Genomic DNA, 24,658 nt, shown 5'->3' on the forward strand with positions numbered 1-24,658 from the left:
TAGTTTTAATTTCATAAAACACATGTCATTTTAAATAACTACCATTTAATAGTCAACAAAGTTTTCAAAACATTATCAAAATCCAGGATCCCCATTCATGACTCTTTTCTCTGGTGTGTACAATCGAGTCGCCGCCTTCCCGCGATCCTGATAAGAACCTGAAACAAGTAACACATAACACGGTAAGCACGAAGCTTAGTGAGTTCCCCAAAATACCACATACAACACATATGCCACTTGAGTCTATAATACAACCCTACGGTCAATGTGTCTCAGCGGGACCCTCTAGTCCCGTAGCTCTTTGGACCCTCTGGTCCGGTCATAGCTCGTTGGACCCTCCGGCCCGGTCTATAACATCATACAACATACATATAACATATAGCACATAATCTCATACATAACACATAAGACCCTCTGGTCAACATATAATACCATTCTATGTAACGTATAGTGAGAAGACTCACCTCGAATGATGAATGGCTCCTACAAATGTCGCCATTACGCACCAGCCTCTACCTCTGAGCCATATCTACAATGATCTCAAATTAGGATCTAAGTCCCAACCCTCATTCTCTAGATCTAAAGGTAGTCCACTAACTAGTCCATAAATAACCCCAAAACCCATTGGGCCCACCAAGGCCTAATACTAAATGGACTCTACCGAAATTTAAGATTGTAACCAACTTTAATCCAAAATTAAATTAATAAATACATATGAATTAAATTAAATTTGAACTGTTGATAGAGACCCAATATGAGAGCCAAAAATAGATTTTCTTTATCCTTAGGGTTATTACCAGAATGATGAAAAGGGGTTCTTAACATTGATTGACCAAAATATCATCACCAATACAAAAACCCAATAAAAGAGGAAGATTTTATTGCCCTTTCCTCACTGCCACCATAACTACTCTTTCATCATTCTGGAATTCTGGTATGAAAGTTTAGAACAAGAACTGTGGGTTTCTTTTGAATCTGATCATAAATGCACACTTGAAATAAAGGGGAGCCTTAAATTCACACTCAACCTACACAAGTGAAATTCAAGGGTCAACGGTCAACCAACCATTTTTTGGCTTCTAAAAAGTATTATAAAAGGAGAAATTACGATCCATTGGACAATTTAGGAAAAAGAGCTTCAAGTCAACTAGTGAATTTTTGGGTTACCATCTCCTAAGCAAATATATTGGTAAAAAGATGATGCGGGAACTCACAAAGACAAGTACAAATCAACAAAATTGGTCACATGATGATGTTCACATGGAGGTTTATTCTCTATAAGGCCTCTTGGTATACTTATCATGCCCTTGGCATGGCAATGAAGTGGCAAAGTGATGGTGTGTGGTAGTGTGCACACCATCCTCGGATGGTACCATCCATTGTGAAATGTGGTCTATACGCCACCCCTTTTTTCTAATCATGTTTTTTTTCTCTTTTTATCTCTCTATAAACACTTAATTAATTAAAAAAAATATTTTTTGATTAAATAATTAAAAAAAATAAGGTCATAATGATGTGGAGTGGTGAGTATTTTATAATGGCGTGATGTAAGTGTAGTGATAATATTAAAGTGAGTTTCGTACTATTTAAAATTGTTTTTTCATAAGTAATTTTACCTTATAAATTGATTATGTAGATTTTACAAAAGTAGGAAGTACGTCAAGCACGTAAGTGAATCATGCCTCTCCTTAAAGGTCTTTAACATTCTTCATGAAGTGTGGTTTCCATATCAAACAAATTGATCTTAAGGCTAAGGGAGTTGCTCGCCATTTCTACCGCTCCCTAACCATGCACTAAGCACGTCCGTTTCGTTAAGATTGGCTCGCTAGTCTCTTGGCGAGATGAAAGAGAAGGAGAGTAACACAGGTGGTCCCCATTTAATCATTTGAATATTTCAGCTTCAAATGCTCGTAACTCCATCTTTAGCAACTTGTATCTTTTTATAATTTATTTTATTTAAATAGTTAAATAAAAATTTTGTAGCATCTGGTTCCTGGTACGTAAATCTTATTTGAGTATTTCTCTTATTGTAGCCTTGGACTCGGCGAGTCACAGGTCCGACTCGCCGAGTAGATGCGGGACCAGGAACACGTTTAAGTTGTCGACTCGGCGAGTCCATATCCTGGACTCGGCGAGTCACAGTTGTTGGATGAAACCCTAAGTTTCAGGGGTTTGCACCCTATTTAAAGGACATATCCGCCCCAAGCTCGCCCCCATTCACCCTCAGAGTCCTGTGACTTGTTGTAGCCGTGTTTCCTTATGAGTTTGAAGTGTTTTTGGTGTTATTCTTGAAGTTTTGAGGAAAAGAAGAGGGGATCAAGAAGAGGAGAAGGAGGCCAAGCATCTATGTGTCATTCCAACGTTTCCCCTAAGGTATAGCTCGTTTCCTCTCTGTTTTTAAGCTTATTGTCCCTTATAGCTCCATTAGAGCCCTTTTTGGGCCATTTCCAAGATTGTGTATGCTTAAGGGTTCGTAATAAGTTGTTTGGTCTCTAGATCTGGACAAGATTGAGCTCCAGGAGCTCAGATCTGTTAGCTTTATGGACCCATGTTGCTTGTTCATCCTAGATCTACCCTTTTGAGGCATTTTGAACCCTAAAACCCATATTGGTGAATGTCTACACGTAAAGTTGGAAACTTTACGTGGGAATCGTGTCCTAGAAGCCCAGATCTGTGAATGGCATGGACTGGAATCGAGCAAATCTGTGTATTTTAGGAGTGCATGGCAACGACTCGGCGAGTCGTTCATATGACTCGACGAGTCTGCTCGCGAGTCTCCGAGTTGTCCCCTGTTTGCTGTATCGAGTTTGAGCAGTGAGTCACAGGGTGTGACTCGGTGAGTTGGAAGCTGAACTCACCCATGATAGGACTCGGCGAGTCATGGCCTGGCTCGGCGAGTCCAAGGCAATCTTCATAGATCAAGAACAGACTCGACGAGTTGTTCATACAACTCGGCGAGTCTAGGCATGAGTGTTCATCGGATGAAGATGAACTCAACGAGTTGTTCATACAACTCAGTGAGTAGGATGAAGGACTTGAGTATCTGTTAAGAAGGAGAACTCGTCGAGTCGTCGCCTAACTCGACGAGTAGGAACGGGATTCAGGGCAAGCGTTTGGGTAGGGACTCGGCGAGTTGGAAGGCCAACTCGGCGAGTCGGATCAACTAGAAGTTGACTCTGATTTTGACTTAGGTCATGATCAGGGGTAAAATGGTCATTTTACCCAAAGGTCATTTAACAGTGTTTGATTGAGTATATTGTGGGAATTGCAGCCGGAGGATTTCCGGAGCAGCAGCAGCAGCAGTAGACAGTCGGTTCCCGCTCAGTTCAGCAGCTACTTTGAGGTGAGTTACCTTCCAGTAGTGGTGGGTCTAAGGCCACAATGCCGGCCCACTAGCAGGAGTTGTAGGATTAGATGATTGTCTCTGTGATATTCATCTAGGGTCACTACTATTTGTGTATGTTTATGTGCTAGTATGTTATGATGCTATGTGCTAGAGACAGTAGGGGGAGTTAGTCCCCTAAATATCCGGTCGAAAGGACCGAAGGGGAGGCCAACACCCAGATATGCTAGGCAGTATCCGGTCGAAAGGACCGAAGGGGAGGCCAGCACCCAGATATGCTAGGCAGTATCCGGTCGAAAGGACCGAAGGGGAGGCCAGCACCCAGATATGCTAGGCAGTATCCGGTCGAAAGGACCGAAGGGGTAGGTCGGGCACCCATATATGCCTGACAACTTTTGTATGTTATGTGATTATGTGGTATGTGGTACAGTGGGGGAACTCACTAAGCTTTGTGCTTACGTTTTTAGTTGTTGTTTCAGGTACCTCTTCAGCCAAGGGGAAGGAGCCGGCGCGGTAGCAGCATGTCACACACACTTTTGTTTCCACATCTATGCTCTGATATGTTGACTATTTATCTTTTGTGAATTTTGAATTAGATTGTTATCATGGAATGGGTAACTGAACAATGTTTTAATTATTAATGTTTCTTAAAGTAATGTTTTAAAAACGAATTTTTTAGACGTAAAATTTAGGACGTTACAAATTTATTTAATTTAAGAAAAAAATGTTTACCTTCTAAATAGATCACCACTTCATATCATCATATTATGGCCAGGTGTCTAAAAAAACATAACATGACAATGTTTTAGCAAATGCTACCACTCCCTCCAATTTAAAACACGAATTTTTTTAAGAAAATAACTGTAAATTACTTCAAAAAAGATTGACATATTCTCACTAGGTTTTTATTCTTTAATTAATAATAATTTTCCAGTTGTAGCATAGGGTTTCAATCTCTCAACCTTCCATGTTGTCTCACTTGTGCCTGATGGCTGAAATTTTGTTGACCTGTTATGAAGATTAACCCATATTTTTCGTTTTAGAGATTGAAAATTAGATTAAGATGGATCCCTCTCCCCCCCCCCCCCCCCCTCCCAAAAAAAAAAATCAACCAAAAAATAGATAATGAGTATGATTCTTACTTGGAGCCATTTAGATGAAAAGCGACAAAATTCAACATCTAGTTGTTTTGAGAGTAGAAATAAGTGGAAAATGAAACATCAAGGTATTTCAAGTTAAAATGTTGGGTTAATGACCTAGAAAGGTAACGAACTTTGGTCTTTGTCCACATTTAGGTAATCATGTTTTTTCTGTTCACATTTGACCATTGAACTTGTTTGACCTGTTCAAAATAGGGTAATATGATCGGTAATTAGCATTAACATTACCCTATTATGAACAGATCAAATAAGTTTACTGGTCAAATGTGTACAAAAAAAACATGGTTATCTAAACATGGACAAAAACCAAAGTTCCTTACCTATTTTGGTAATATTGAGTTTTTTGTGCTAAGTGCAAGTAGTCATAAGATCCATTGATGTGAAATGAAATCAGGTTGTCCGGTCTTGTGTATGAGGAGAAGGTTAAGTCTTGGGCCAACCCATTTTAGGCCCAGCTAGTTAGGGGTTAGGTTGTGTACGCTTAAGGGGATAGGTTGTATGCGTTTTAAAGACCGAGCAACACAGCTTAGCCCATGACTAGTTGGGATTAAATTGGGTTAGACCAAGTCTAACCTAATTGTTCATTGACTGTCGGAGCATGATCCTAGGGCATACAGTCCCTAAGACGGTTCTTGTCCGGTACTACCAAAACGGGTAAGAAACTTTGGTTTTTGTCCGTATTTATGTAACCATATTTTTTTCGTACACATTTGGCCAATAAAGTTGTTTGGCTTTTTCATAATAGGGTAATATTACTGTTCATATTACCTATTTTAAACAGGTCAAACAAGTTCAATGGTTAAATGTGAACGACAAAAACATGGTTACCTAAATGTGGACAAAGACAAAAGTTTGTTACCTTTCTAGCTCATTAAGCCTAAAATGTTACCATACAGAAACTTTATTTCAGTTCCTTTAAACAATCTAATCTAATTACCTGACCTTGTATAAATTCCAAAATCCAACAAAATTTTCAAAATTGACACTATTAAACAACATCCATATTACAAAAATAAAATACAAATAGCAGTACAAAAAATACAATACTGATAATAGAAATCAAAACAAACATTTAAAATTACTTGCATTCCATAGGTTCTATGTGGCTTCTCTTCCTCCCTTGATCTTGGTAACTCTGACCATGACTGCAACTGCAACATATATCTTCTCCATGGCTTCCTCAGCAAACATGTAAATCTTTTGTCTCCACTGCTTCTTGAACAACAAAACTCCAATAACACCCCAAAACCCAGTTGCAAAACCACAAATTATATCCACGTAAAACAGCGATACCTCAGTCTTCTCATCAGCTGTTCCTTGTTTCTTCTTGCTTTTTGTTGTTGGGTCTTCTCCGAGATTTGAGCAATTCCTAGGCGATGGAGGCCCACATAAATCTTTGTTCCCTTCATATATCGATGGATCAATCAGGGTCTGAAGTTGCCTTCCTGTTGGAATTCGTCCCGACAGGTTGTTGTGTGACAAATTCAAATGACTCAAAAAGGTCAAATCTGCCATGCTTTGAGGGATTACCCCAACCAATTCGTTTCCAGATAAATCAAGAGATTCTAACTTCATCATGTTTCCAATGTTGTTTGGAATACGCCCATTGAGATGATTATTGGACAAGTTGAGACCTCCCAACATTGAAAGGGCAGTTAGCTCAACTGGTATTTCTCCAACAAGTTGATTGCTTGAAAGGTCCATGTTATAAACCAAATCCCAAGTTTTTGAATATTCAAGATCAACACCTTTCATGACCTGATCAACATTCTCATCATGCTCATAAGAGTCACCAGCCCCATATCCGCTACTATTAACCATGGCGTTCAACTCTCCTAGACAACGAGGGATATGTCCCTCTAAGTTGTTGTGTGCAACATCCAAAATTTGAAGATTTGAAGCTTTGCACAAAGTCTCAGGAATTCTTCCGGTGAAGTTATTTTTATGTAACCTTAAAACAATCAAATCTGTAAGCTTTTCTCCCACCCACTCAGGTACATTTCCACATAATTTATTATCCCCCACATCTAAGATATTTAAATCTGGTAAGTTCCCTAATTCTCTAGGAAGTTCACCAACAAAGTTGTTGTCATTCAATTTTAACCGAATCAATGAATTGAGACCTAAAGAACTTGGAATGCCACCAGACAACCGATTTGAGCTAAGTATCATGGCATACAATCCTTGCAAATTCTCAAGACACTTGGGAATTTCCCCGGTCAACCTATTTCTGGAAAGATCAAGATATTCCAGATCTGTCCTTCTGCACAATGAACTTGGAATCGACTCATTGAACAAGTTATTTTTTAGAAATAATACTGGAACAAATCCATATGGACCATAAGTTGCCCCATTAGGAAGGTTTGTCAAAGGTCCGGTGAGTTTGTTGTGAGAGAGATCTAAGAAAGGAATGATGGGCATCTTTCGCAACCATGTGGGAAGAGGCCCTGAGATTGTAGCATTGGACAACTCTAATGACCCAAGTTTCCTTTGATTTCGAAGCCATTGTGGAAATTCAGTTACAATATTGCAAGAACTGAGTCGAAGGGTTATCAATTGGAATGGAGGTGTCCACTCATATGAAACATTGAATGTCAACTTGGTGTTGGAAGAAGCATCCAAGTACTTCAACATTGAAAGATTAGCAAAATGGGCTTCAGAAACTACTCCTTCAAAAAAATTGTTAGAGGAATCTAGATAATGGAGTTTGGAAAGTTGCCCGATTGATGTTGGGATAGGGCCTGTTAACTGATTGGAACGTAGATCCAAATATGTTAAAGCTGCTAGATTTCCAAAGGATTCTGGAATTGAACCATTCAATTGATTATTAGAAAGGTCAAGTTTGGAAAGATTGCCAAGGAATGTAGGAATAGGACCACTTAACTGGTTATTAGATAGATCTAATACTTCTAAAAATCTTAATCTTCCTAGAGATTTGGAGATTAGGCCTGTCAATCTGCTGCTTGATATATCTATCCCTCTTAAATTGGCCAGTCGTCCAAATGATTCTGGAATTATACCAATTGAACACCTACTTAAATCCAACCATTCCAAAGCATATTGAGAGCACTCTGATAAGTTTTTTGGTGAGTTGATCGTTTCTATTTCAAAATGATTGTTTGATGCATGCAATTGTTTCAGGTGACACTGTCTCCAGATTCCAACATCCCCAATCTGCTTAAACTGGTTTGAGGAAAGATAAAGCTCTAGAAGGTTAGGCATAATAGGAACCGAAGAATTCAGCATGTTTTGTGAAAGGTCAAGGACTCTTAGGGAAGTCATGTTTGTGAAAAATGATGGAAATGGGCCTTCAATTGAGTTTCCTCTAAGAACTAAGTGTTGGATGTTAGAAAGTGTGGTGAAATTAAGACGAGAGAAAGATAGATGCGTCTTATCGAGCCCACAATATGACAAATGCAGCTCTGATAAAGAAGGCATCATGCCTAGAAAGTTTGCAAGGTTCCATGACAAACTAAGATTAAAGTATGAAAGATTGAGGAATGTTAGGGATGATGACATGTTTTGAAGAAAGCCAGGGAGTGGACCTTGGAAAGAATTTAAACTAAGATCTAGGTGTCTGATGTTGGGAAGTATTCTACTCGAATTTAGAAAATGACCAATATCAGCATTGGAAAGTCCACAATCCGACAAACTCAACTCTTTTAAAGAGGGAATCATGTAAAACACCATGTCCATGTTTTGTGCTCCACCAAGATCTACCAAACTCAAGTCAAGATGCTCAAGTGAAGAAAAGCCTGAAGTCCATGCCATATCATCTGCCATCAGCCCTCGGTTTAAACTAAGATCAAGAACCTTTAAATTAGAAAGATTTCCAATGTGATGAGGAATATTACCTTGAAAAACAGCATTAGATAGATTGAGGTAGGTCAGTTGCTTCAAGGATCCAATGAACTTAGGAATAGGGCTCCATCTAAAATCATTCCCACTTAAGTCCAAGTATTTTAGATGTCTGAACTCTTCCAAAGAAGAGTTCACCTCATTACCACTTAAGTAGCAGCCATCATCCGTGTCTTGAGATCCCCAACATCCTCTAAGATGAAGGCTCTCAATGGTTGTTGCATTACAGTGAATTCCTCCCCACATGCAACAGTCATCACCAACCCATGTGGACAACATTCCAGAAGGATCTTCAACACTGTTTTTGAACTTGAGAAGAGCAAGTCGATCTTTCTCAGAGCAAACCACACTTGTATTTCCACCACTCAAACAAGTAGTATATGTGGCTTCTGCAAACAGAAACGCACATACAAAAATTAGATGGAGCCTTAAACCCCTCGGATTATCCATTATCAACCCGGTTTAAAGTTTGGAATAAAAACTGAAATAGAAAGATAGGTTGAAGATGAAGTGATGGGTTGCTATGATGAAGGAATTGGTTGATTTATAAAGCCATAAATAAACAGAAACTTATACTAACGGAAGTCAATGATATAGTTGTATTCTTGTATATTCCTACACGCTAGTTTCCTTTTTTTTTTCTTGATCAGAATAACTGGTTTAATTAGTCCCTTTTTTTTCTTGTGTTCCTACAGACATTAATGAACAGAAACTTATGCCATTGGAAGTCAATGACAGTGTTGTATTCTTGTGTTCTTAATACCTCATTGCATTCGCAATTGTATTCGTCAACAACTCTTTAAAAAATAGAGTATATTACAAATTCAGTCCCTGTGGTTATGTGGTATTCTTGTATTCGTCAACAACTCTTTAAAAAATAGAGTATATTACAAATTCGATTGTAGCATGAACATCCTCATAGATTGATTTTGTATTGGTTTTGAACCCGATCAGACTTAAATCTTCAATGGAAAAACTTGGGAATAAAACCTAAATCAAACGGAAATCCAATTCAAAAATCATCCGACAAGCACTCAAACTCTTCTCTGTTTTACAAGAAAAAAAAATCATAAAGTCTCCATTCGAGCTTCCAATGCAGTTACAGAGAAGTTAACCCTAACGAGATTCACAAGAGAGGAACACAAATTCGGAATCGGCCCTGAAAAGAGATTGTTTTGGAGGTAGAGATTACAGAGGTTAACGAGTGACAAGATGTCAGCGGGTTGTTTACTGGAGAAGAAGTTGTAACGGAGGCTGAGAGTGGCGAGTCAATAAGTTGGCCGGAGAGTAGAGACCTTCTAACCCACAATTTTTTTTTTTTTTTGATACAATAGCAAAAAAAGAAATAAAAATGTTCGATGATCGGTGAATATGTAAATAGTAATATTTTATTTGATAAATGTAGTGGAATGAATGGTATGGCAAAAAAAAAAAAAAAAAAAAAAAAAAAAAAAAAAAAAAACACTACGGATAATATGGAAGATCGGATATGTTCTAATTATGTATTTGAGTATTTTGAAGATAAAATTGAAATAAAAATGATCCCAATTTAAAGAGTAACAAAATAGATATAACAATAAAATAAAACAACAAAAATGGTTTATGTGGTTTGCCAAAACTCTATTAGTATACTGATTCTGTAAGGACATTTTCGTCTTTTTCAAATATAAAAAGATACATTTGGTCATTTGGTAAACCATATGGACCACATCTTTGAAAAATATGATTATTTTTTTAGGGAAGGCTCGAACTAGCAACCTCCACTCTTCTAAATTGTCCAATGACTTAACAACTTGAGTTAAAGGTGCACTTTGTTTTTACCTTCTAAAACTCATATATATATATATATATATATATATATATATATATATATATATATATATATATATATAATAACAAATTCGATAAAACATAAACAATAAATAAATTACAAAAACATTTTTTTTACATAATTTTTTTAAATAAAAAAAAAACGTATTTTCCGTATTATATAAAAAAAAGTTTTTATAAAAATTTTATATGTATTTTTATGTATTTATTTTACATAAAATATGTTGTTTTATGTCTTTAACAAAATACTTTTTTCAAAAATCGTTTTTCGGTTATATGTATTTGAAAAACATATACTAGTAAAACGTATTCGGTTATATGTCTTATTTAAAATACGTGTTTCAACTTAATCGTTAGTTCTAAATCGTATGGTTAAAATGATGATAATAAGAAATAAACATATATTTTTTTTAAATAACAATAATTAACACTACTTGTGACATAAAAAAATATTAATTGTCTAGAAACCAACATTTACTATTTCCTTAATTTGTGTACCAAACGTTGTATTTTTTTTTAATCACTTAACTTAAGAAAAAAAATCAGTTTAATGTGTAACTTGTCACACCCAAAAAACTAACAAATCATAACTTCAATAAACAATCGTCCCATACATAAAATTGAACTTGAAATCTGGAAGTTTTAATATTAAAAAATGGCAAACGATTTTTAAATAATAAAACGATTGAATGTGATTCAAGACCTTAATTTTTCTAAACCTTCTCACTAACATCTTCGTAGTCAACATCATGACATACATCTTCACAGTCAACTTTATACAGAATATATGATTTTCTCTCATTAGAACATATACCTCATACAATCATAATATACTACTTCCATAAAATACAATGATAATAATTTCCATGTTCAAATTCAAAATACCAAAAACATGAAACATATCATATACATACTCCAAAAATGTCTTCCATTAAGATGATATATGAGCTCACACATCATTCCATGTGTTTAAACTTGTATAAGCCTTGACATTTCTTGTTTGATTATTGAACAAGTCTATCTCATCTTAGTTTTTTGGGTAGAACAAAGAGTTAGAATTGTATGCCATTAACACCCGTCTTTTTTTTTTTTTTTCAGTCTAATACATGTCAAACACAAAACAAGATTCATAGTTCCAAAACAATGTTAATCCTCAAGAAATCACCATGGTTGTTTTCCAACTCAACAACATTCAAACAAATATTTACAACACAAAACTACACATGTTTCATTTCAACTTCTATATGATCAATGAATGAAGCCCATCTTCTAGCATTTACAAAGTCTAAAAAGAAAAGCAACTCTAATTTGATCAAGTATCAGAATCCCTCATCCTCTTCTTTGATCTGGTTTTAGGCCTTGAACCCTCGGTTGTCACAGGTGAGCTGCTTGCCCTTTGACTTTGACTGTTCTTTGGGGTTGACTTTTCCGAGGAGTCTTTAGCATTTGACTTTTCAGAATTCTTCTTTTCAGATTTGGAACTGTTGGGTGTTAGGGGTTCTGTGGGGTCTAGATTGGGTGTCGGGGGTTTTTCGTAATAAATGGCTGCATCAAGGGCGTATATTCGTAAAGCAAGAGCTGAAATATTTGAGATTTTAGCAGCGGTTGAAGGGGATGACCAATACCACCATTCTTTTCTCAAGTATTCTGTTTTAATCATGTCCTCTAACATGAGTGTTGCTTGCACCATCTGAAAAGACCATTAAATGTTAAAAGATAATTACTTTAGCAGTGTCTTTGAGTGTTTGGCAAACTTTGATTATTGAAGAAAATGAATAAACGATATGATTAATAAGAAGATTATAAATAGTTTTTGATAGTTGCTGATTAAGTCAGATCTGAATCGGGTCAGATTCCTCCGTCTTCTTTTATCAAACTCAGTAAGAGGCATATCAAAAGCTATAAGGACCAAATCAAAGGCTTATAATTGTGGTATCAAACAGTCTGAATCAAAAGCTTCTAATTGTGGTATCAAACAGTCTTAAATCAAAGGCTTCTAATTGTGGTATCAAACAGTCTGAATCAAAGGCTTCTAATTTATCTGAATCAAAGGCTTCTAATTGTGGTATCATACAGTCTGAATCAAAGGCTTCTAATTTATCTGAATCAAAGGTTTCTAATTGTGGTATCAAACAGTCTGAATCAAAGGCTTCTAATTTATCTGAATCAAAGGTTTCTAATTGTGGTATCAAACAGTCTGAATCAAAGGCTTCTAATTGTGGTATCAAACAGTTTGAATCAAAAGCTTCTAATTGTGGTATCAAACAGTCTTAAATCAAAGGCTTCTAATTGTGGTATCAAACAGTCTGAATCAAAGACTTCTAATTTATCTGAATCAAAGGCTTCTAATTGTGGTATCATACAGTCTGAATCAAAGGCTTCTAATTTATCTGAATCAAAGGTTTCTAATTGTGGTATCAAACAGTCTGAATCAAAGGCTTCTAATTTATCTGAATCAAAGGTTTCTAATTGTGGTATCAAACAGTCTGAATCAAAGGCTTCTAATTGTGGTATCAAACAGTTTGAATCAAAAGCTTCTAATTGTGGTATCAAACAGTCTTAAATCAAAGGCTTCTAATTGTGGTATCAAACAGTCTGAATCAAAGGCTTCTAATTTATCTGAATCAAAGGCTTCTAATTGTGGTATCATACAGTCTGAATCAAAGGCTTCTAATTTATCTGAATCAAAGGTTTCTAATTGTGGTATCAAACAGTCTGAATCAAAGGCTTCTAATTTATCTGAATCAAAGGTTTCTAATTGTGGTATCAAACAGTCTGAATCAAAGGCTTCTAATTGTGGTATCAAACAGTTTGAATCAAAAGCTTCTAATTGTGGTATCAAACAGTCTTAAATCAAAGGCTTCTAATTGTGGTATCAAACAGTCTGAATCAAAGGCTTCTAATTTATCTGAATCAAAGGCTTCTAATTGTGGTATCATACAGTCTGAATCAAAGGCTTCTAATTTATCTGAATCAAAGGTTTCTAATTGTGGTATCAAACAGTCTGAATCAAAGGCTTCTAATTTATCTGAATCAAAGGTTTCTAATTGTGGTATCAAACAGTTTGAATCAAAGGCTTCTAATTGTGGTATCAAACAGTTTGAATCAAAAGCTTCTAATTGTGGTATCAAACAGTCTGAATCAAAGGCTTCTAATTATGGTATCAAAACGGCTTCTAATTTATCTGAATTAAAGGCTTTTAATTGTGGTATCAAAAAGTCGGGTAACTTTAATATCATTTTGTTGTGAACTCATACTAAACTTCAATAACATAATTTTAAAGATATTAAATTAATCTTGCACTATATAAAATCTTTTTGTTGCAAACAACTTTACCTCATAGATTGATTGTGAAGATTTTACCAAACTACGCCAAGCACGTAAGCGATCCAAGCCTCCTCTTGAAGGTCTCAAAGAATCTTCCGGAAGCGCAGTTTCCATATCAAACAAATTAATCTTAAGACACCTAAGAATTTCAACAACACGGCCCGTTAACGGCTTCAAAGAAGATTGGCATATTCTCAATGAGCTTCTATTCTTCAACAATGATTTTCCACTTGTACCCTTGGGTTTCAATCTTTCAACCTTAGATGGTGTCTCATTTGTACCCAATAGAAGAATATCTGTTGACCCGTTTTGGGAATTAACCAATTTTTTCGTTTCGGAAAATAAAAATAAAGCGGAATTATTGTCTTGTGGGTATACAAATGATGGAGTCCCGTTTGACCCGATAAGACCGATTTCTTTGACTTCTTCTTTAAGAGAACTCCGTGTACAAAACTTGGCCCGAATTTCTTCAAAAACAAATGGCGAATCAGATTCTTCATGATTGGTCAAAGCCTGCGGTTTGACTAACTTGACCTTTTTACCCTTTGTGGGACCCTCACATTCTTGACGATTGTGACATTTTCCATCATTATGCCCTTCGAGCTCCTCGTTGGTCAAAAACGTCCAATGACATGAAGAACAATGGTGTCGGGTAGGCCCCGCTAACTCCAAACAATCACACCTATATAATTTCCCGTTCTTGACCATTTTACCCTTGCACCCGTTCTTTTTCGAGAAAGAACCAAACTTCTTTTCCAACGCTGCCCTTGCCTTGGTGCCATACACGGGATTATCATCGACAGTTTGAACATGGTTTTCTAGGGCGTTTACGTCATTTACTCGATTCATGTGCCACTGTCGGATTGTCTCTTTGAGTTCTTTCTCTTTTGTATCATCGTCTCTCAACCACCCAATGAGCTCTTGGATTTCCGCATCGGATTCATAGCAAGTCCAAAGAGAGTCATTATCATACATTTCGGGCATTTTGGTAATTTCACCTTCATTCCTACGACTAGGTGGGCCCGACACAACGACCCGTTCAGGGCTGCTAAGGATCCAATAAAGTCTTCCAAGTAAATCCCGACCCAAATAATCTCTTCTAACAACGGGTCTTGCTATTTTTGACTCCAAAGTTGCAATCTTTTCTTGTAAAGAAGAAACCCCACAACCCGATTCTTGAGCCTGGCCTGTTTTCATGGGTCCCGCATGTTTGTTTTCGTCATTTTCTTCTTTCTTTATTTGACTTTGAATATCACCAGATTTAGAAACAGATAACTGCTCTTCTTGACATGTATCTTCGCTTTCTTTCTCTTTCTCTTTTTTATTTTGATTTTTTAATTCTTTGTAGAGCTTTCGCAGCTTCTTTTCAGAATCACCTGAGTCAGGACTGATGTGGTTTCGGACAACTCCCGAGTTCAAGACCTCATCACATAGGAATTTGAAAAGGAAAACTCTCTGCAAAAAAAAAAAGATACAAACTTTATACTTCATGATCATCAAATGCAATAATATATAGCAATCTACTCTCATTTCTTTCTGTTACAACATGCTTTCATTTTTTTTCTTATTAAGACATTGCACTTTGAAAAATCTATCCAATTGTAGCATTGAAAATTGCTTTATATTTCCATGAAAATTACTTATTATAAATTCACAATCTATTATCTATCCAATCATAAAAGTGAAAATTACTTTATGTTTCCATGACACTCATAACATTGGGTAGATTTTTTAAAGCACAATGTTGTAACACGAAGAAATAAAACAAATCAACCGAAGTAAGCTGCTATTTCTTATAAATAAATTAAGTCAAGAAAAGAACCTCTTCAATGCCTAATTCCCAATACTCCATCAGCTCCATTGTATCTGCTAATGGAGCCAAAATCTCCATTAAATTCCGAGTAAATTCCTTTTGAAGTTTCTTCTTGCCACGTAAGCGACATAGTGCGCGGGTCCCACACCTCTCATCTTGTGGCACGGGTTGAGTTGATTTGCATGAAGGGCAATACCAATTCCCATCAGGGATTCTTGCAAGTGGAGGATCTAAACAATACGTATGGTATTCGGAATCACATTTATCACATAGTAATACACTATCATCATCTTTATCCATCCCACATACTTTGCATACCCCATCCTCCCATGGTGCAGGGGGAATTGGGGATTCCGTTGTTTCAAGGAGTAGAGAGTTTAACTCTTTTTTCCCTTCTTCACTTGATGAGTCAAAACTATTCCCGTTTTCCATGATTCGATTGAATAGGTTAAGTACCTAAGGTTGTACAAAGGTCATACATATATTGGTCAAAGATGTTATGGAATATAAGGTTGACTTGTTTTTACCATTTTCCATGGTCCCATAGTAGTGTTTGGTATGATGGAATCGAGGATGGAATAGAATTGTTGATTCCGTTGGAATGAAAAAAGTTAACCAATATTATTTTTTGTTATAATCTTATTTGAGTTGTAATAAGCTTTGATCATGTTTAATTTTTTTATTTTTGTAAACAAAAGTTCATTAATTATATATAACAAAGGATTATATTGTCACTTTTTTCCAGTTTAACCACCCAATTTTCATTTGTGCTTAAAAAACCACCTATTTTTGGATAAAAATTCTATTGCGACAACAATGAATTGTATTTTTTTGCTAAAAAAGCAACTAATTTTCATTTGTGCTAAAAACCCACTCATAAATTGGTTGTTAAACCAAACTTTTGGAAAAATATAGTGTTTTTTTCGTAATTATCCCATTAACAAATGTAGATATTATAAATAATTGTATATATGAGAGGTAAAAATAGATAATGAACTTTCATATAATATAAAAAATTTAAATAAAAGTTCATTCCAATCCTACAGGCCAACCAAACATGATTACGGAATGTAATGACTGATTCCATTACCTTGTTCATTCCATTCCATTCCATCCAACGAAAAATGAAACCCACAAAGATGAAAATGTTAAAAGTATTTAAGTACTAAGTTATTAACTAACCTCTTCTTCATACGATTCTTCAAATTTTTTTGATAGTGTTTCAATCAACTCCATGTGATCAGGATAATCCCGATAAGCTATTCGTAAATTTTGCCAAACCTGAAAGAAAAAAAAAAAGAAAAACACCATAACAAATGAGAGGATAACTTCAGTGAATCAATCTTTTCTTTTTCTTTTTAGTTTTTTTAAGTATCCAAAAGTGTAATATATAATATATAATATATAATACCTCACGAACATCCTCAATGAAAGATTCATGTGAAGTAACATAGAACCCTGCAGCTAATCTAAGATCAATTGTCCTAAAATCCAATGGACGAGAAACCATTGCAGGGTACCCAAGTACCCCTGTATCATCAGGATCATTTGGCTTCAAATTAGTTTTTGCCAAAAGATTAAAAAATATCCTATCTTCATCTGCATTAGCAACACAACGTAACACTATGCGACACTTTTTCATAACAGCATCAGAAAGTGTCCTCACACCACTTTTTTCCTTCTCTTTCTTCTCAATAATCGGCTTCTGTTGAGGGTTTTCCACTCTCATTCTCTCAAGAACCAAAATAACTGCCCTCTGTTTCACTTAAGTTAGTTAAAAAGACGAAACTAGACATTGAGAGTGTAAAGAAGATAAGTAAAGTTATAAAGACTAAAGAGAACCTTTGTGGGTCCTGATGCATTGCCCTTGTAGACTTCTTTGCTTATGGAATGTTCTAGAATGTCTTTAGCCCATTCGGGTGGATTTTTGTTTAGAGATTCATGAATGCATCTTCTGATTCTTGCACCTACATTTGTGGGTAGTTTTCTTACAGGTTCTAGGGCTTGTGTCCATTCAGGGGAATCATCATCAATCATGTTTGTGTCTTTGATTGAGTCTCCTGTATCATCTTTTTGATCTATGATAAAGTCCACAACTTTATTGTTCATTGATGAAAATAATTTCTTGGAAGCTTCTGCAAGAACCTGAAAAAACAAAATTCAAGAAATCTTCATTGGTAACATAAGAATTCATGATTCTATGTATGCAAAATAACAACACATAATCTCCTAAATTGTTGTATTAAAAGAGGGGGTTGATATTTTAAGGGTAAAATACAGAAACCCATGATTTTATCGATTTAGCCACTTAACTATTTTATATAGTGATTAAACCATTCTACTGTTTTTAACCATTTAAAAGACATTTTTCCCAATTACCCAGACTTTAAAAAAGGTTAAAATACAGAAACACAATGTACTTTCACCTTTTTTATCAATTTAGCCACTAAACTATTATTTTAAATTGAAAAATAGTGAAGATAGTGAAAGTACCTAAAATAGTTTAAGTACCTAAAATCGATAAAAATAGTTAAAGTACACGTCTTTTTCTGCATTTTGACCTTACTTTAACAGTAACTTCTGTAATCACATCTAATACACTATTTATTTATAAAATTCAAGAAAAAATATTAAACGGGTTGACCCGTTTTCCACCTATAAATGTGGATCTATCTTACCATGGCATCAGCCTCCATTGCAGCTACTCCAGTAAGTGAACCACAAAGTGTGCCTCCATCACCATTCAAACAATGAAACACTTTTCCACATTCATGAGTCAAAAGCTCTGATGATTCAAGGTTTCCATCCATACACAATGCCACCAAAATAAATCTTCGGGCAACTTCAGGCCATGTAAATTCATTCACTGGAAACATATCAAGATTTATCTTCTTCCCACCACCTGCCACCTCAGCATCTTTCTTCTTCCCTTTTCTTGACTTTGACTCCACAACACCAAACGGATCAAAGATTTCCTTAACTTTTGCTAACATGTCTTCTATCAACACTTTCAGTAGTGACATGTGGAACTTTGACAGTTGGACACCTGTACATTTGCTAGCTGCTTCTGCTCGATAACCTTCTTCCTCGCATTCTTCTGTTGCATCAGAATCTTCGCTGACATCATCATCCGGTTTGTTGACTTCACATGCTTTCATTATCGTGTCTTTTTGAAGATCATTCAAAGATCTTTTCATTGGCTTTAAATTATCAATCCATGGATTCATCAACTCGTTTTCCAAAACGTGTCTAGAGACTGGTGCATCCAAACCCAAAACTTCATAAAACCTTAAACAGATTTCATACGCCTAAAAGAAAACAAAAAATTGGAACTTTAGACATAAAGATACAAACTTTATCTCACTTTTATAATCTAAAAATTCTAATTATTACCTGAATAACATCACCAATCAAATGAGGAGGAAGATTTGAGGCAACCAAATTGCCAGGTGGACTTTGTCTTTTGTGGGATCTTCTCATACTATTAGAAACTGCTGAATGTTGTAAACCGTTTTTACTCAAAGCCATAAAGAACCCACTTCCAATAGTTTGTGAGCTTGAGCCTTCACATCTTGCATTCAAAGATTTATAATTTGAACAAGAACTAACCCCAGGAAGCTGTTCTATAAGTTCTTGCACAAACTCAACATCTAAACCAAATCTATCAACTTCTAACCATTTTCTCAGCTCTTGTAAACAAGCTTCAAGCTCATCAATGGTCAAAATCTTATCCGGGATGCTGTTGACCGGGCCCGCTAAGTAACAAAACTTCCTTAATGATTCAAAATCGGATGTTGGTCCAAGATATTGTTCATCAACTCGATGGTTGCAGCAAAAATTTAGGACGTTTGTACCCCTATAAGCCTCACGACATGCTTTTAGTAAACTTTCCACAGCTTTTTTCCAAGCGGATGTTATCGATCTTTCCTCAACTATAAACTCACCAATCACATCATTTTGAAGATTATTTTCGGGTTTTGAAGTTATCTTTAAAGAACATGAAGATTTATCATCATCAAGGTGAGGTGGAGGAGAATCGTCTGTGAGCATAAGGTGAATGTTTGTATCATCATCATTATGTGTTGACTCACATTTTGTAATGCATAACACTTTTGAAGCATATGGAATTGATTGATTAGTGCATGGGTATCTATGTATCCGAAAAATCGGGCCAGAATCTCCACCTTCTAAAACATTATGGATGAAAATGGACCCTGTAAATCTATCATGCCAGATAGATTGATAACCAATGGGCCAGATTTGAGAGGTATTGTGAAATGAAAGGTGTGGATCGATTTTTCCAACTGACATAACAAAAAGGTCTTCAAACTGAACAGGAAAACCATCCTGATGCAATAAAAGATAACGGGTAAATGATAAAGATTGATAAAGATTGATAATTTGAATGATAAGAAGAGTATATTAACAAACTTACAAGAAAAGATTGTGACCCATGTGTCCAATTTGCCACATTACTATCTTTCTTGAGGTTACTTCCTCTCTTTGTTCTTTTTGTAGAATGTGATCCTTTTTGCAATATAACAATCCCACTACCCTTTTCGTCTTTCTCAAAGGAATTATATGCAGGAATCAAACCAAGGTGATGAGCAACTTCTGACATTGAATCAAATCGTTTTCCATCTGGGGCGAAGTAAACTGCAGAAGTTTTGTAATTTTTTTCTGAATATTCGAATTTAACACGCCACCCATCTCCTAAAACACCTCGTTTTTCAGATATGTAGTCTTTAAGTGCTTGAAGATATACTAAGTTGCCTTTTTGTGTTGCAGTTTCAAGATTCATGTGTGCAAAACGTGTTGGATTTTGAGAAGGAAATCCACTTGCTATGAGTCTCATATCTGGATGAGCCATCTGAGAACTTAAAGTAAAGCCAAAAAAAGGGTTACGCCTCATATCCTGCATTCTAGAATCCAAAAAGACATAAATTTTAGTAAGAATGATAAATCCTTTTGTTTATCATGCTTCATGTCAATTAGATAGCAGAACAGGTTGTACTGTGTTTGGTTTGCATTGGATTAGGACAAAGATAGATGTCAATAGGACAAAATTGTAGTTTTTTGTTCCACCCAAAAAGGTCAATGATAATGACATGACATAACAAGTTGTCTTGTATTTGTCATGCATTGGAATAGGACAGAGGCTGATGTCAATGGGACAAAAATTGCAGCTTTTTGTCTCACCCAAAAGGGTTAATGATTTAAACATGGCATGATAGAACATGTTGTACTGTGTTTGGTGCACATTTATCTAGGACAAAGACTGATGTCAATGGGACAAAAAACCGCATCTTTTTGATTCGCCCTAAAAGGTCAATGATGGACATAGCTTCAATCATCTAATGATGTAGAACTATAATAAGAACAAAACCAAATGATATGTGTAAGTAATCTTTAAGTGATGTGAATGTCACAAGTAGAAAGAATGAAGGATTGATTGATACCATATAATCTGCCATATGAAAACCCAAAGGGGTTCACTTTTCTCTTTAAACAAGGTATCAAATTGGCTTTGCCTTCACTCATATCATAGAGTTGGAATTTAGTAAGATCTTTAGCCCTAAAATGCCTAAAGATTGTCTAATAGGTATTGAAAGAGGATTGGTTCTGAAAAAGAAATAAGCTAATTTGCAAACTTTCGATCCTACTCTTTAATTTTTGGTTCTAGAATAACCTTATAAAGGGGTAACAAAATAATACTTCAAACCCTAAATTACTTGCAAAATCAGAAGGGACATTTTTCTGCCATTTACAGCAAAATTATTGATCATTCACGACATAAAACCAATGAAAAGACATCGATTATGCGAGCATATATCTACAAAACATCTTCGATCAAGCATTTTGTTCGAGTATAAAACTTTACGCATAAAAAAGATGTGGAAGTTGTCAACATACTTGGGATTGGGGAAGCTTGCTGCTAATACGAGCTCTGAATTGACGAAATAATCCTCCTCGACACCGTCGGCCTCTTTTGGCGGAGACGAATTCATGTCAAAAAGCCCTGAACCACACCCGCCGCCGCCGGCAGTTAACGAGATCCTCCTCCCACTGCGGCATTCTATCAAACACTCGAAACACTTCCATTCCCTTTGCTCTTCTCTCACGCCCAAACACTCGACATGAAATCGTCTCCCACAATCACCGCATATCACCATGGCCCCTTCCAGTTCGCCACAAGAACCGCATCGGTGCTCCGCCGCAAAAACACCGCCACCGACAATTTCTCGGGGAGACGGAAGGGGTGCTTCGTTAAGATCAATCTCGAAAGCCACTGAACGGCCACTGGTTCCAGCTACTGATGAACTAGCCGAACCAGAATGCTCCATCAAAGTTTGGATTTTCTTTCCAGGACCCACAATTTAATTCAAGTCAAATCATAAAGATAAATGAGCAAAAGTCTCTCTAACACGAGGCATTGAAGTTGTTCGAATCTTTACGACGGTCGATTAAAGAAACCCACCAAAAACTTGACTCTTTTCCCAAATCGCGAAAAGTAATGCAACTCGATTTTTGAAAAAACCATGAAGCATTATGAAGGATTTTTGAATCAAAAGTAGGTGTAATCGAAGTAGTGAGTGAAATCTTTGTAGGTTGAAATGAAATGGGTGTAGCAACGGAGACACTGAGAAGATTTTCCGGCGAGAAGAGGCGAAACGTAAAGCATACGATGTGAGAGAAAGGAAGCTGGGACCGAAGTGAAAAGAGGGTTAAAGAAAGCTGTAGAAAACAGACTCTAATCTTGTGTTGAAGCGAAAGATGGAAAGCAAAGAAAGCCCTGGTTTTGGGTTTTCCTCGAGAATCGCGAAGTGGAGATTTCTTGGTTTCCCGTCTGTATGGTCATATGTCGATACCACCCCTTCGGTAAAAATGCAATTTTATAGTTAAAATTAAATTTATATTACAATTTGATACACAAGGTGTCATGAAATTTGTATGCACCATGTTATGATATTTAAAAAAAAAAAAAAAAAAAAAAAAAAAAAAAAAAAAACACTATGTTTTAGCTCATGTTCCAACATAAATTTTCAGCAATTATACAAAGACTTTTTACATATATACAAACTTTTGTGTAAGGTTGTACAAAAACTGGTCTAAACTAATAAAACAAAAATGGATTTAATCAAATTCGACTCGACCAAGTTACATGTAATTTGGTTCTTGGTTTTTATAACTATACGAATAACAACTCATGATATTTTCAAGATTCGATATACAATAGTTATCATTCATGCACCAAACGGCTTCACACAATTATATAAAGCATTGTCTAATTGTACGGAAGGAAATATTAGATGCCGGCTTTCTTGTTAAAAGCAGGAGAAAGTCGTTATATGGGCCCTCAACTAGTTCAAGGGATGGTCGATGAATTCAATTTGATCTCTATAAGGATGAAACCAGCTCACGTCCATCAAAAAAGTTATGTTGAATCCAAGAAGCAATCGATGTTTTTTCAATGTAAGTAATGAGGTGATGCTAAAGTTTCATCTTTAAAGGGGGTTGTTTGGTTTTGTAAACAATGAAAACTAACCCTTTAACTCATAGGATCATTTGAAGTATGAAAACTAGTCGGAGAAAATGCATAACAAATGGATTTGACTATGATAGTACAAGGAATGCATTATACGTCACATGTTTGTCATTTAAAGAAATTTGCATGTCGTAAAGGAGGAGTGACGCATTTGAAATAACCTCGGTTGGATGACAACAAAAGTCGAAGCTATTATGCAAAGTAAAACAAATAAAATTTATTTTTGTTAAGTTAAATGGATATTGCCACACGTATGCTCACATGGGGAACAAAAGATGATACGAGACCCGATATCTATTATAATTTGATAAATAATTGAGAACAATATATTTTAAGAGATGGTGAGTTGTAACGGTTTGTGACTTTAATTGTATAGTTATTTAAAATCATACTAAAAGTAAACTTATGTTATATATATAACATTTGTTTTCTAGGCTAGAAATTCTGAACTTTGGTAAAAAAAATCTAATTTGGAAATAAAAGAAATTCAAGTAAAATAAATAAATAAATGATATTAAATCATTGAGAATAATAATGATAATAAATCTCATTACTAGTTGATATTTAAAATTTTAATATAGTTTTAGTGTCGCATGAATATTTTTAGAGATGAGGGGTCGAAGGTGACGAATTAGCAAAACTTGTGTTTGACATCGGAGTTGACCCACTTAAATGACCCTGGGCCATATAAGTCATATTATGGATGTAGAAGGATTTAAGATGCTAACTTTCAAATTTATGCCCCACACAATAAAAGCTTCCATTATTTATATACATACTAATTTAGATCAGCCACTTGAACAGTATTTTGTTCTCATTGGCTGATTGTTTTTTTTTTCTGCTTTATTTTTTGATTGCTTAGGTGGTTTCTGTTCATTTGAGATAATGGTTTATAGGTGTTAAAATACCCACTGTCTGTGTATACGTGTTTTCCTCCACCGTTTTGCTTCATTCGTGTCATGCTCTCTTCGACCTACCTAGAAGACACCGATTTCTCTAAGCCGATATACTCCTATTTCCCCTCTCTTTCTTTTGAAAGAAATCGGGGCATAGAGGGTATAGACACCGATTGTGGTCACGGGAACAAAAAAAATGAGGGCAGCCATCGATCTATTTCTGCCTTTTCACTTGCATATGTCGCTTGCTTCGTTTAGATATGGCAGATGATAACCATCGACGCTTCACTTCTTGCATTTTGTAATGTTTTTTCTTACAGACCTTGCCACCGCCTCAAATCCTTTCATCTTCTTTCGACTCACCTTTTTTTCTTTCGCTTTCTCTCTGCTCCAGTCACGATAAGTGAAGCCCCTCAGCAGCGGTGGTCCGAGATGGAGATCGAGGACAGCAAAAAACAGAGGACGGATCCAGCCACCATCAACAAAAGGGGAAGATGGTCACAACCCGACTTCTGATATCAGTCATTAATTAACTTAGTCTATTGATTACTACTATGGGATTCTTTTTATATTTCTGAAATTCCAACCAGTATCCTTTCACTGAGTCGTCGTTCCCTTTAAACATTCAGATGACTACCGCATACCTTTGCTTCATTTGTGTGAGCTTCTTCAAGAAAACCTTCGATGTAAATATTATTGATTGCTACGTCGCTTTCCACCTCTTCTGTTACCTGCGCCGTCGTCTGAATCTATCTTTGGAGAAGTCCACCTTCCATCTCCTTCCTAAAATCCATTCTTCATGTCCACGTTTAGCAGTCACGAGAAACAACAATCTTCATATTTTGTGGGAATCAAAATAATCAAGGTAATTAAGCTATTTTTAGC

The 24,658-nt window shown here is 35.8% G+C and overlaps 2 protein-coding genes across 4 annotated transcripts; both read right to left on the bottom strand.

Annotated features, from left to right (window-relative positions):
* Positions 1-5,471: 5,471 nt before the first annotated feature.
* LOC145070534 (uncharacterized) lies at positions 5,472-9,005 on the bottom strand. 2 transcript variants are annotated; one of them, XM_079017475.1, is made up of 2 exons: positions 8,358-9,004; positions 5,472-8,279 (listed from the first exon to the last, which is right to left on the bottom strand). In XM_079017475.1, exons 1-2 carry the CDS (start codon positions 8,809-8,811, stop codon positions 5,602-5,604), a joined length of 3,132 nt encoding a protein of 1,043 aa, XP_078873601.1. In that variant the 5' UTR covers positions 8,812-9,004; the 3' UTR covers positions 5,472-5,601. The 2 variants fall into 2 exon arrangements, with proteins under 2 accessions (XP_078873601.1, XP_078873600.1); XM_079017474.1 differs by having other exon boundaries at positions 5,472-9,005.
* A 2,316-nt stretch (positions 9,006-11,321) lies between these two features.
* On the bottom strand, positions 11,322-22,182 carry MBD9 (methyl-CPG-binding domain 9). Of its 2 annotated transcripts, none has more exons than XM_079016473.1 (10): positions 21,245-22,182; positions 19,767-20,208; positions 18,725-19,678; positions 18,010-18,639; positions 17,174-17,476; positions 16,743-17,087; positions 16,514-16,612; positions 15,341-15,787; positions 13,528-14,973; positions 11,322-11,881 (listed from the first exon to the last, which is right to left on the bottom strand). In XM_079016473.1, exons 1-10 carry the CDS (start codon positions 21,673-21,675, stop codon positions 11,504-11,506), a joined length of 5,475 nt encoding a protein of 1,824 aa, XP_078872599.1. In that variant the 5' UTR covers positions 21,676-22,182; the 3' UTR covers positions 11,322-11,503. The 2 variants fall into 2 exon arrangements, with proteins under 2 accessions (XP_078872599.1, XP_078872598.1); XM_079016472.1 differs by having other exon boundaries at positions 19,767-20,253; positions 21,245-22,181.
* Positions 22,183-24,658: the final 2,476 nt, after the last annotated feature.

This window comes from Lactuca serriola, chromosome 8, assembly GCF_051521515.1.
Source record: "Lactuca serriola cultivar US96UC23 chromosome 8, Lser_US96UC23_V15, whole genome shotgun sequence".
In the NCBI taxonomy this organism is placed as follows: Eukaryota; Viridiplantae; Streptophyta; class Magnoliopsida; order Asterales; family Asteraceae; genus Lactuca; species Lactuca serriola.

Coding starts and splice junctions, on each gene's coding strand:
- LOC145070534 (XM_079017474.1), bottom strand. CDS start 8,811: ATGGATAATCCGAGGGGTTTAAGGCTCCATCTAATTTTTGTATGTGCG.
- MBD9 (XM_079016472.1), bottom strand. CDS start 21,675: ATGGAGCATTCTGGTTCGGCTAGTTCATCAGTAGCTGGAACCAGTGGC. Junction 20,254..21,244: donor GCAAGCTTCCCCAATCCCAA/GTATGTTGACAA, acceptor TTTGGATTCTAG/AATGCAGGATATGAGGCGTA. Junction 15,788..16,513: donor AAGAATCGTATGAAGAAGAG/GTTAGTTAATAA, acceptor GTACAACCTTAG/GTACTTAACCTATTCAATCG.